At 44.9% G+C, this 11,795-nt stretch overlaps 1 protein-coding gene across 6 annotated transcripts in view; it reads left to right on the forward strand.

The window, feature by feature from the left end:
* The window catches only part of PLEKHG4 (pleckstrin homology and RhoGEF domain containing G4), an 86,550-nt gene extending 82,451 nt beyond the window's left edge, over window positions 1–4,099 (forward strand). For 2 of the 6 annotated variants that reach the window (XM_033069584.2, XM_033069585.2), the window contains exon 22: window positions 243–4,099. In XM_033069584.2, the coding sequence (XP_032925475.1) occupies window positions 243–571 (329 nt within the window). In that variant the 3' untranslated portion in view covers window positions 572–4,099. The remainder of the gene's footprint in view (window positions 1–242) is intronic. The other 4 variants (XM_033069587.2, XR_004419025.2, XM_033069586.2 and 1 more) reach the window with 4 other exon arrangements.
* Window positions 4,100–11,795: the final 7,696 nt, after the last annotated feature.

Below are 11,795 nucleotides of genomic sequence, written 5' to 3' on the forward strand. Positions count from 1 at the left end.
CCTGGCTTCCTGATGACCCTTTGCCTTCCCTTGTCTGAACTTCATTGGCCAGTCCATACCAATCATCATAACTCTACTTCCTTGTGTTAATTTGTTGTCTGTGGCCTTAAAGAAGCCCAGACAGGAGGGTGGCTGATCTGTGGGCTTGTGTGGCAGACAGGCACGTTACCACACGTGTGTGGCATGAGTTATATGCAGCCCAAAGTCATAATTATTAGAGTGACCTTCCTTTCTTTCCCCAGCAACAGAGAGCTCAGAGTCATCGCACTGCATGTCAGCCGCCGGCTCCAGCGGCTCCGACAGTGGCTGTGTCTCCAGCGTCCCACAAGAAAGCTTCTGTGAAGACATGAGCTCGCACCCCTACATGCCCATAGGCCCACAGCACAGCTCTGCCATGGAGGGCAGGCCCAGGTTCACAAACAGCCAGTACATTTCTGCAGTAAGTGCAAGCAGCCAAAACACTCTCTTCACTTTTCCTGCGCCTGCAACTGCCTCCGCAGTTGAAGCCACTGCCTCTCACAGGGGCACCGAAGATGCTGCTTTTGGGCTTGGGGTGACTGTGGGGAAGTGACATTCTCTCTAGCAGACTCACCCCCTCTGGGGTGGGTGAGAGCCCCTCTGGTGCAGGAGCCACCCCTATGGTGGCCAAGATCCCTGAGGAGATGAGCTGGAAAGGACCTGCAGTGCTGGAAGCTGCACAAGGAGGAGATGCTGCACAAACAGGAGCTATAATGCTGCCATGGGCTGGGGTACATATATAGCCTCCTGGAATGGCTGGAGGTCTGCTGCAGATGCTGCCAAGCTCCTTTCCTGGGAGGTTTGGGCCTTTTTTGGGGAATGATTAGATGGAGGAGTGAGAGCCTGTTGCTCTGATGTGTTGGTGTGTTCCTGAGAGTTCTCAGCTGCTTCCCTTCCCGCTAGATCCTGTCCTGATGCTGTTGTCTTCTAACCCTGTACTAACACTGGCTTCTCTCTTCTGCAGAAAGCAGGCCAGGTCACCATAAGTCCCTCAAGAATAGTGTGAGCCCCTCGGCCCCGCCTCAGGAAGTGGAGTTGTTGTAAGTAGCCCCTGCAGGGGATTTTCCAGCAGTTCTGAGTGCTGGTCAGGTTTGTCTGTAGCTCTGAGTCAGGGGAACCTCACCCTCAGCTCCTCTGTGAGTTTTCTCCATGCATTCCTGACTAGTGTCTGAGGCTCTGATTCATCTTTTTACAGAGGAGCAGCTCCCATGGAGCCACACTCTGAACAGCTGGTCTGATGCTTTCTGCCTTGCAGAAGCAAAACAACCAAAATCACATTCAGGTAGTAGAGGCTTGACCACCTCCTGAGTGTTCAGATGAACTGCTTTCCTCTGAATGCTGCCCACCTGTCTAACCACTAATCTGTTTCTTGTGGCTGTTTGCCAAAATCCTGCTCTTAGTCCCTCTGAACTGCCTTAGGGAATCACAGTATTCTCCCCAAGGTGGATTTATCCCACAGTTTCCTTTGAACCTCCAGAGGAATCGGTACTTCACCAGGCAGGGGAACCTGCTAGGTTATGGTCAGGATATCCTGAGGGAGCTGCTAGATGTTGCTCCTGTACTCAGTGATTTTGGGAGGATGTCTTGTTTGTGAGGAAGTCACTGTTGAGCCAAGAAGGGTGAACCCTGACAGGACTTGCAGCCAAGCAGGGCTCCTGCTTGTGGCTGGCAGCCCTCAATATGTAATGTCAGGGCCCACTCAAACCAACCTGCTCCTGGCTCAGCCTTTCCCTCTCTATCCTTAGGGACTTCTTAGGGAGGCTGAACCTCCCTTTTCACAGGGGGCAGACGGGTACAAGCATGAGAGAGGCAGGATTAGGGCTTGAATAGTCAAGGCACAGGGTGGTGAATGGCTTGTAGGTTTGGCACTGTGGGGTGTGACACCACACAGGTGCAGGAGTTCAGAACCAGCTGTACAGAACCAGGTTCAGATTTAAGATCCCGAGTCCCTTCTGGAGGGTCACAGATGAGACTTTTGAAGTGGCCACAGAAGCAGTAGGGGCAGCAGCACATTGCCTTTGGGTGAGTCCTGAGGCACAGAAGCTGATCTCCACATGGGGGAAGAGCTGTGTTTCTCCACAAGGCTCTTCTACTACAACATTCTTTCCCCACCAAAATTTACCTCTGACAAACAGTGGATTTCAAGTGTTTTGTGAAGTCACTGCTGGCCAGGACAGAGGGACCTGTGGGATCCTGCCACATCCCAGGAGTGCAGCTGGTCTAATCCATTGCACGGTGCTGTGTTCCAGGTTTGATTGCCATTTCAAATTCACTGAAGACCCCAGGCCTCTGACCAGCAGAAGGAGACAGTCTTCATCCATGAAGATATGTTTTACCCATTATCAGGCTCTTTCAAACAGCCCAAAACCTGACCTCTGCCTGAGGTGAAGTGCCAGGAAGGCTTCTCTCAACTAAATGTAATAGCTTTGGTGTTGGATGGGACCTTGGGCATTTAAAACTTGTTAGCCCTATATTTATAAGTAATAAGTAACATAGCAGTTTGGAGAAAAAAAAAAAAGTATTATTTTTAAAGCTATGAGTTGTACAGATTTTTATTACAAGTGACTCTGTTACTATTTGTTGTGTAAGCTGCACATTTTATAAAGTTTTGGAAGGGCATGAAGAGAAATTGAGGTATTTAAAAAAGTAGTATAACTTTCTGTTTCAGGGTTATATTGACCTGAAGCTCAAGATTTAACGTCCTTCCTTATGTTCTAAATATGTCTATCATAGCAATAATTTATTTCCTCAGCTTAACACTTTCATTCTAATAAAAGCAATTTCATTGTTATGGATTGTTTCTTCAGATGGTTCTTCCAGTGCCTTGGTGCTGAGCTAATCTCTCTCACAGCCATCTGTCAGCTCTGCCACTCTGCCTGTGCCACCTCTGCTCTAAGTGACTGCCAGCTCCAGCTGTAAATCCTCAGTGCATTCCCCAGAGAAGGGGGAGACGCCCAGGCAGAGACTCCCCTGATGCCAGACAAGAGAGGGACTTTGGAGCAGCCAGCAGAGGTGTCAGTAGGAGTGAGGGAGAGGGAGCACCAACATTCCTGGCTCTAATTTTAGCCACTTGCCCCCTGTAGCTGCTGTCCCAGTGCAAGTCTCTCTCTTGCCCTGCTGGCTCAGGTTCCGGTGGCTCCATTGTGCTTTGTCCTGGCTGTGCCCCTGGTTTTGGAGTGACAGGGACTGGCTCCTTGCTTCACCTCTGACTCAGCCCCTCTTCTGGTACTTCAGTCCCACTGTTGTGGCTTGTTTGAGGAGCTTTGGATGGTGCTGGCATTCGAGACCAACAGGTTTTGAGTGTAATGGGTTGATTATAATGCTGAACCTTAAGTGCATGTTGTTTGAAGTTTCACGGTGTAACCGGAGGACAAACGAGCCCTGTGTTCCAAGGTGGCTTTTTCATGAGTAACATCCAAGGTCACTGCGTGGCTGTGACACCCTCCCTCTGTTCTTGGACAAAATGAAAATTAGCATTTTTGAAACAGTAGTTAGTTGGCTGCCAAGTTCCTGTTTACTTGTGGTTTATGCAGGGCTGTAAATCAGGCTCCTGCAGGTGTGAGAGAAGTGCCACATTTGGCCTGAGGAAAAAGATGGAGTAGTAATTTATTTAACTGCAGTTTTCTCCCCTTGGCAGACTGGGGTGCTGCACCCCACAGCCACCCTGGAGACAGTGTTCCTTCAAGTTTGGAAATTCCTGTACTGTATATAAAACACTTGTTTATTTTTAATAAGCTGGATGTTTTTAAACCTTGTTCTTTTTTCAGACAGCCAGGAAAATACAGTTTGACACCTTTGTACAAAATTGTGTGGGAAACAGTTATACAGGGAATATTTTGCAAGTTACTATTTTGAGATAATTGCTGGCTTAATGCAAGTTTTTTGGGCTGTCAAGACAGCAGTAGGTCAAGTCACAAGAGAGAGAGAACTTACTAATGCAACAAGAGGAATATGGAACTTCTGGAATTTCTCAGTCTCAAAAAAAAAAATTGCTGGAAAAACCTTTAGTATTGTTTACCTGACACTCGTTTTTTCAGGGTTTGATTGATTTGTCTAATAAAGGTTATTTTCTTTATATGAATCTTACTTGCATTGTGTCATAATTTCAGCATGGGAACCTGGACTGCAGAAGGAGAAAAAGAAGTTTGGTTTTATTGACATAAGTAGAAATCTTTCCTTTGCCAATCTTGACTTTCACAGAGTCTGAGCTGTGTGTCAGGAATCCCAGATTAGACAATAAATTTTTGAGAGGGTGCAACCAAAATAAATGGGCTCCTAAATCAGAGGTGTTTCCCTGAAATCTCTGTCAGAACTGGAATTTTCAATACTTTTTCCAGCTATTGACTTTCTACAAGTTAAGTGACAGTCTCTGTCCCTTCTTTCTTTTTTTGTCCCCCTTTAACTAACTGGGATAGATAAAGTCTGATACTGAAAAGCAGGAATCCCACTCTGTTCTGTGACACTCATGGCAAACATGGAAAATTCATCATGGCATTTTCCATAGGGCATCCCCTGAAGAGGGTAGATGGGTTCAGTGGGATGTTAGGAAATCCTCCCTCCCCAGGAGCAACACCATCATCTCTGTTAGTATTGGACATTGTGCTTGGCCCTACCCAGTTTGTACTCCCCACACTCCCCATGGCTTGGGCATTCAGGTGTTAGAATTACAAAATCCTGGAATGGATTGGAAGAAACCTTGAAGAGCATCTCCTTCATCCTCACTGCAGTGGGCAGTGACACTTCACTAGCCCAGATCACTCCAAGCCCTGTCCAGTCTGGCCTTCGACACTTGCAGGAGTGGGGAATGCAAGAATTCTGATTTGGTGGAATGTGGAATATACACAGGACACTGATGTTTTAAGCCATCTCAGTTTCTTAGGATTGATAAATTTTATAGACTGAATAGATTGCTGTGCCTGTGAAGGGAAAGTGTCATCTCCTCTAAACTCCTTGAGTTCTCCTGACCACTGCAGTTTTGGAAAACATTTTCCAGCCCTAGAGCAGGGACACCAGCAGAGGGGGCAGATGGAGTATTTTTCAACTGGACTAATCAGACTGCTGATCCTGCCCTAAAAAAAACCACCACAAAAATCTGAAGAGAGGTGCAATTTTCTTTTTTGTTAAAGATATGCAGGCATTGCACAAATCTGTGTTCACAGACTGGTTTGGGCTGGCAAGGGCTTTAAAAATCACTTTGTTCCAATCCCTGCCATGGACAGGGACACCTTAGCATAGATCAGGTTGCTGCAAGCCCAGTCCAGCCTTGAACACTTCCAGGGACGGGGAATGAAGATTTCTGGTTCAGTGGGATGTGTTCCTGGCCATACCTCAACAGGTCCATGATAAATGTGCACCCTTTGTTACTGCACTAATGCATTACTGAGTTTTGCTGGGCTTTCTCTCCCGACCTTTGGAGAGGGAACATCTTTAAATACTACCTAAAAAGATTAAAAAAAAAAAAGGATAATGTTAAATGCAAAATTTTAATATTTGATGTTAGAAATATCAAGCAGCATAACATTTTTGAGACAATCCATTAAAAAAAAATAAATCAGAAGAAACTCTGAGTTTAGCTAAAACTTGGAGGAAATGCAGGTATTAATGTTTGAAAATTGACATTTTATCCAGCCAGGATGTACAGACTCACACTTCACAAGACAAAATTACACTGTAATTTAAATTAAAAATACTTGTAGCTGTATATCAAATTAAATCTTTGTTAGAGATACCCATTAATATTTTCATTTATGCAGATACAGAGTAGGATAAGTGGAAGAACTGTCACTTTCCTGTTGCACATGACAGTAAATTCAGTGGTGTCCCATTAGAATGAATTTATTTTCAGGCCAACTGAAGCTCCTCACAGAGCAGTTTTCCAGATTAAAACATTTGTATTCAGTGAGAGGGGCGGCATAAAATTGTCCTTGAACACAACAGCTGCTTGCTTTAACTGTAGTTAATTAAAAACAAAACCATTACAGAAAGGTCAAGCATGAAATTTGGAACAGTTTCAGTGCTCACAACCAGGGCAGATGAGTTGAATATAAAAATTATTTGTTTGGATACCTGTCAGCAGCACTGATTAAGTTTTTCACAAACTCTGTGACATCTTTCTGCAAACAATATTGTCTAAGAATTGAAAAAGAACACAGAAAATCCCACTGTGCCTGCAAGAAAGGCTTCAGCTGCAAAATTAATGCTCATACAATAAATTCAGCAGAGCTCAGAAAAGGTGACCTTGAGGTCTATGTTTAAAAATGAAGGTGCTTAAACACAAAACTGTGTTGGTCAATGAATAATTTATGATTATCAGACTTGCCCTGTGCAGGAGCTTCTTTCCACAGCAGAGATTCAGGAAACAGAGTGACTTTACTTTTGGGAGTTGAGAAATACCAGTGATTGACATTAAAATAAATTCTTCTTCTGCAGATCCCACAATACTCTCTGCTTCCTCCACACAGAAAACATTGAGGGGCAAGAACAAACCTGTAAATTCTAGAGCACCCTGATGTCTGGAATGTTTTTAGGCTATTTCTCATACAAATGCCCACAGAAAATGGAGTCAAAATCATGTTTGGAAAGGGATGGGGTAGGGGAAAACCCTCTGTAAATGGATGCAAGAATTAAAATCAGTAACTTGCAGAGACAGCTCCAGACTGCACTGATAATCAAAGATGATGTGGGGAGCAAGACTTAATTTTCATAGATAATCTCATCAACTTCTTATTGCTGATACTGTCCAAGCAAGAAAGATAAAAATTTTAAGAAAAACAACTGGATAGTAAAATCTTGGTATTTCTGAGGCTCAATCCAATTTTAGTGGAAGAAAGCACCACCAAAACACCCTCATGGCACCATTGCTCCAAAGAAAGTACTCCCAGACATTCCTGGGGGAATTCAGGCAGCTCAGGCTGCTGTTTGATGGGATCAGTGCCCAGCCAGCAGCTCCCCTGCACGAAGGGCTCTCACCCCTGCTCCCAGCTGTGGCTTTTCCTTTTCCCTTTCCCATCCCATCATCCCATCCCATCCCATCCCATCCCATCCCATGGACCTGGAGGAAAGGGCAGGGCTGCAATTTACCTAAAAGCCAATTAACACAATGCTGAGGTGGCAGATCTCTTTAATTAGATGCTCTTTGTGTCATTTCTCTTAGAGCAGGAAACAGGTGAGGAGCAAGACCCAAAGAATAAAAAAACCCAAGAAAACCTGGAATGTGATAGCTAATAAATTAACTAATAAATTTGATCATGTGAGATTTTTAGTTAAAAAAACCTAAAGAGGGCCTTAGATAAAGATATAGGAGTGCTCAGCAATACTTTATTAATATTTTATTAATATTCATCAATATTTTATTATGAAAATATTTTAAACTATTTTTCAAAATAATATTTTTAAGTTTCCTCTGGAGATAAGGTCAGCATTAAAAAAGAGAGCATCAATATGAACACAGGCTAACTCCACATGCTAATATCTATATATTTGTTAATAATTTTTACTTTAAATATTAATATCTAAATAAATCTGTACAATAACAACTGCAATTCTGGGGCTGTGTCACTCCTCAGGGATGTTTACATGTCTTGAACATTCTCTTATGTTTACCATTATCATCTCTGTGTGTTACTACTGGAAATCTCAGCTAACATAAAGATAATTTATTTAATTTCTTTTTTGATAAGCTTTCCAAACAGTGGAAGGATGGACCTCAACAGACAGGAGCCTCGCTGGATTTTGGAATTTACCTTGAAATCTACTGGGTACAAGGAAATGATGATGCATGACTGTCCCAAGACATGCTAACCTGTAGCAATAATGTGAACAGGAGGATGCTGAGCTGCTCCCTCCTCTGCTCCTGACATGTATAATGCAGGGATAACACTACAGATGTTGCAGGGAAGTGTTAAAATTCAAAGCAAAAATCTGTTTGCAATTAGGTCTTGGGAAAAAAAAAATCCATAGAAACTTTTCTGTTTAGAATTGTTTCCTGACATCACCTGAGCTTCCTGCCAAAACTCCAGATTATCTTGGTGTGTTTCAGATTTTATTGCTTGTTTAGGTTACTTTTTTCACACACCTATGCAGGAATGCTTGGAAAATGTCTCTTTTTTTCTTTAGAAGTGTTTTGAGATAAATACTTGAAAGCAGTGACAAAAGGGTTTGTTTAAACTCACACCATGTTACACTCACAGATATTCATTGCTTCTGAGGGCTGAGCAGCACCACTGGAAAGGCTCCGAGGGACTTACCAGACATGGGGAAAACAGTACAAAAGTGATTCATTTCTTGTAACATTTATGACCCTTTGTGATTCTGGGGATTTGGGCGTTTGTTTTTTTATGTCTTGTCTCATCCCAAAGGGATTATCTGATTCAGTAGCTGGATGAAAGGCTTTAGGGGAACCATGTAGCAGCTTCCATCCTACAAGAGATGGATCAGGCTGCTGCTTCCAGCCACTGCATCTCCAGGAATCAAACACCCACACAGATAAAGAAAAACAGAAGGATCCTTCAGAGCCTCCTGGGCACTGAGTAACTGGGAGCTGATGTGGTTTATAAGGCTCATGAGAACTTAGAGCAACCACACACATGTGGTGCCAGGGCCAGCTGTGCCCTACTGGCATTTTCCAGGAGCTTGGAGTCATGGTCCAGCAAGAATGGAGTTACTCTAAGGAAGGCAGAGCATCATAGGATGGATACATGGGCTGCTGAAGGACCAAACCAAGCTTTTCTAAACAGAATGTGCAGCCTCTCATAGCTCTGGAGATTTTCTGCTGTGTAACCTCAGAACTCAGCACTGTAAGCTCACCCACCCTTCTCCCCCTTTCCTTCTGATGAGTCGTTTAGAAAAAATGTCTGAGTTGCCAGGTGTTATTTCCAAGACTGGAACAGAAACAATGGACTAAACCACAGGAAGCCAGGGCTGTTGTGCAGGGCAGGCAGAGGTGTGGGCTGGTCACAGGCAGGGACAGCTCAGCTGCCATGGTAGGACCTGTGTCCCAGCAAAATCCCTGCAGTGGTGTTTGCTTCTAGTAATACCCCCACTGCTGGCAATGGATGGATTTGGGACACAACAGAGCTATTTTGGTGACCATTAGCACACATTATACCCTTAATGAGGCTGGAACTGGTCACAGAGTTCTAAGCCAAGTCATGAAAATGCCAGTTCAGTGAGTGGCACATCAGGAATAGTCTGTGTCTGATGAAACCTTTTTCTTTTTAGAAAAATATCTTAGATCAAAACGAGAGAGAGGAGTCTTACTTGCCTTTTGCAATCACAGAGCTCCACTGATGTTCTTCCAGCTGCCTTAGCACATGCTACTGATCTCTTGGAACAGTTTCTATCAGTTATTAGTGATTGTCAGCAAGCTCTGCATGAAATCTTAAAATGAATCTTGGCTGTAGTTGCGGGTTTTGAAATACAGAGCTCTGGGCTACAAACTTAGAGCTCCAAGTGCAAATGTTTTAAAATGTGATTTTGAATAAATGGAAATCAGCTTGGAGAAGAGAGGAGGAGACCTTAGAGGACCTCCTAGTCCCTAAAGGGGCTCCAAGAGAGCAGGAGGGAGACTTTGGACAAAGGCGTGGAGCAACAGGACAAGGAGGAATGGCTTCACACTGACAGAGGGTAGGATTAGATTGGATATTAGGAAGAAATTCTTCCCTGTGAGGGTGGGGAGGCTCTGTCACAGATTTCCCAGAAAAGCTGTGGCTGTCCCATCCCTGGAAGTGTTCAAGGCCAGGTTGGACAGAGCTTGGAGCAGCCTGGGACAGTGGAAGGTGTCCCTGCATATGGCAGGGACTTGGAACTAAAGGATCTGTAAAATCCCTTTTAGTCCCAAACATTCCATGATGAAATCAATGTATCTGTTTTGGAAAACTATCCTTGCAGCAGGCTCCCTCTCCCAAATGCCTGCTTATCATTTCATCTTTTTTCTGCAACAATCTTGTCCAAGTCTTTACTATTCACTCACCATCCTGCTGCAGAACCTGGCTAAAGAGAGCAGCCACACTGTTCCCCAAACACCTCTTCCAGCTGAGAAATGCACCAGCCATGAGAAATGCACCATCATCCCCACTAAGATGTGCATCACACATGTGTGAAGCTGTGCACACAGCTCTGGGTGGCTCTGCAGTTCAGAGCAATTATACAACTGTGCTGTGTACAGGGAACAAAACAGACATGAAACATGGACCATGTTCAGTTTTAACTTGCATGGTATCTCATGCTGTATTTAAATCTGGTGAATCCAAACCTTGCCTTTTGTTTTCTTTCTCTGCATCTTCCTGGTTCCATCTCCCCCATGTTCTTACAACTCTGCTGCAGTTATTACATTAACAAAATGCAGGGATGAGTCCTGGATAATAACATCTTTTCTGGAGCCATGCCATGCTGGGAAGATGGTAATTTAGTTAATTGAATTCCATCTAGAAGGGTACTGAATCAATATTCCAGCACAGTGCTGGAGCAGGTGGCTGGCAGGGAAGCCCTGCCTGGAACACACGTGGTCAAACCAATCTCAGGGCACTGACAGGAGGAGTTTGAATTCCAGTCCTGGGTTTAGGTGATAGAAGCTGCACTCTGAATCTTGTCTGAACACGATTTACAACCTTGTCTGTGTATTTTGGAAAACACTGTCCATCAGGCTAGCAGTGAAATGGAAAAGTACTGAGGAAGCAGGGCAGGTACAGCTCCACAGGGAAGGTGTTTTGCCTGGCCCAAGACCAAGGACGTGCTCTGTACCAGCACAGTGCCCTGCAAGGTGGGCTGTTCCCTGGGGAGCAGAGGTTTGGACAACATATGAGCTCTGCTTGGTGATCCTGCACTGGGACAGAAAGGGTAAAACCTCCCTGGGCACACTGGTATCCACTATCTCCCTGTTCTAGGAACAAATCTACATCCTTGAGGACCAGAGTGGTCCATCCTCATCAGTGTTTCTGGTCAAATTGCTCATCCTGAAGAAAAATTACCTCTCAGAGGAGCCAGTTCCCTCATTCCAGCCCACAACTTGCTGTCAAAGCATGAAGCACTTTGGCTATGACCCCAGATGATTTTAGAAACTCTCTAGGGAAGGGACCTTGAGGGCAGAAAACACATTTTATGGCTAAATTAATTGCAACCACCCAGCTGATCCTTCTGGGCTGCACATCTCAGTGGCAAGGTGGGACATGACCTTGTAAGAGATCTGGGTTTGTCTAAAACCCAGAGGAGGTGGCAGTTTCTGGTGGCAGGGCACCACAGGGGACAAGGTCTCTCCATTATGGGAGCATGGCCAGAGAGTGGCCAAGGGGAAGAGACAAGTGGGAAGGAGAAAATATCTTCATGTCTGGAGCTTGGATCAATGCACACAACACAAACACTGGCTGGGACACCTTCCTCTGCTGCCAGGGAATTACAGGCTGGCTGCAAAGTGTCTGTCTTGGGCTGGTGTGGGTCCAAGCTCAGAGCAGATGCTTGGCCAGAGGAAGGTCGTTAGCATGAGGAAATGGCTGCAGGCCCTTTGGTTTGGGCAGGGTCACTTTTCATCGCACAGAGTGGATCAACTAACGCCTCAAGGTCTCTGCTGTCCCAGCAGCCTGTGGCACCACTTCAAGCTTCCCTGGGGAAAGAGCTGGAGCTGCTGGTCCTGGGGAAGTTTCTTCGGGTTTTGGTCAAGTGCTGAGCACTCCAAATCCAGCCTCTCCTTGTCAGCCCTGTGCTCCAGTGCCAACCACTCCAGGAATCTCTGCTTTCCTGCCATACTGCTCAGGAAGACTGGTGTTTAAAGACTACTCCTTACC

The sequence above is a fragment of the Catharus ustulatus genome, chromosome 11, assembly GCF_009819885.2.
Source record: "Catharus ustulatus isolate bCatUst1 chromosome 11, bCatUst1.pri.v2, whole genome shotgun sequence".
NCBI lineage: Eukaryota > Metazoa > Chordata > Aves > Passeriformes > Turdidae > Catharus > Catharus ustulatus.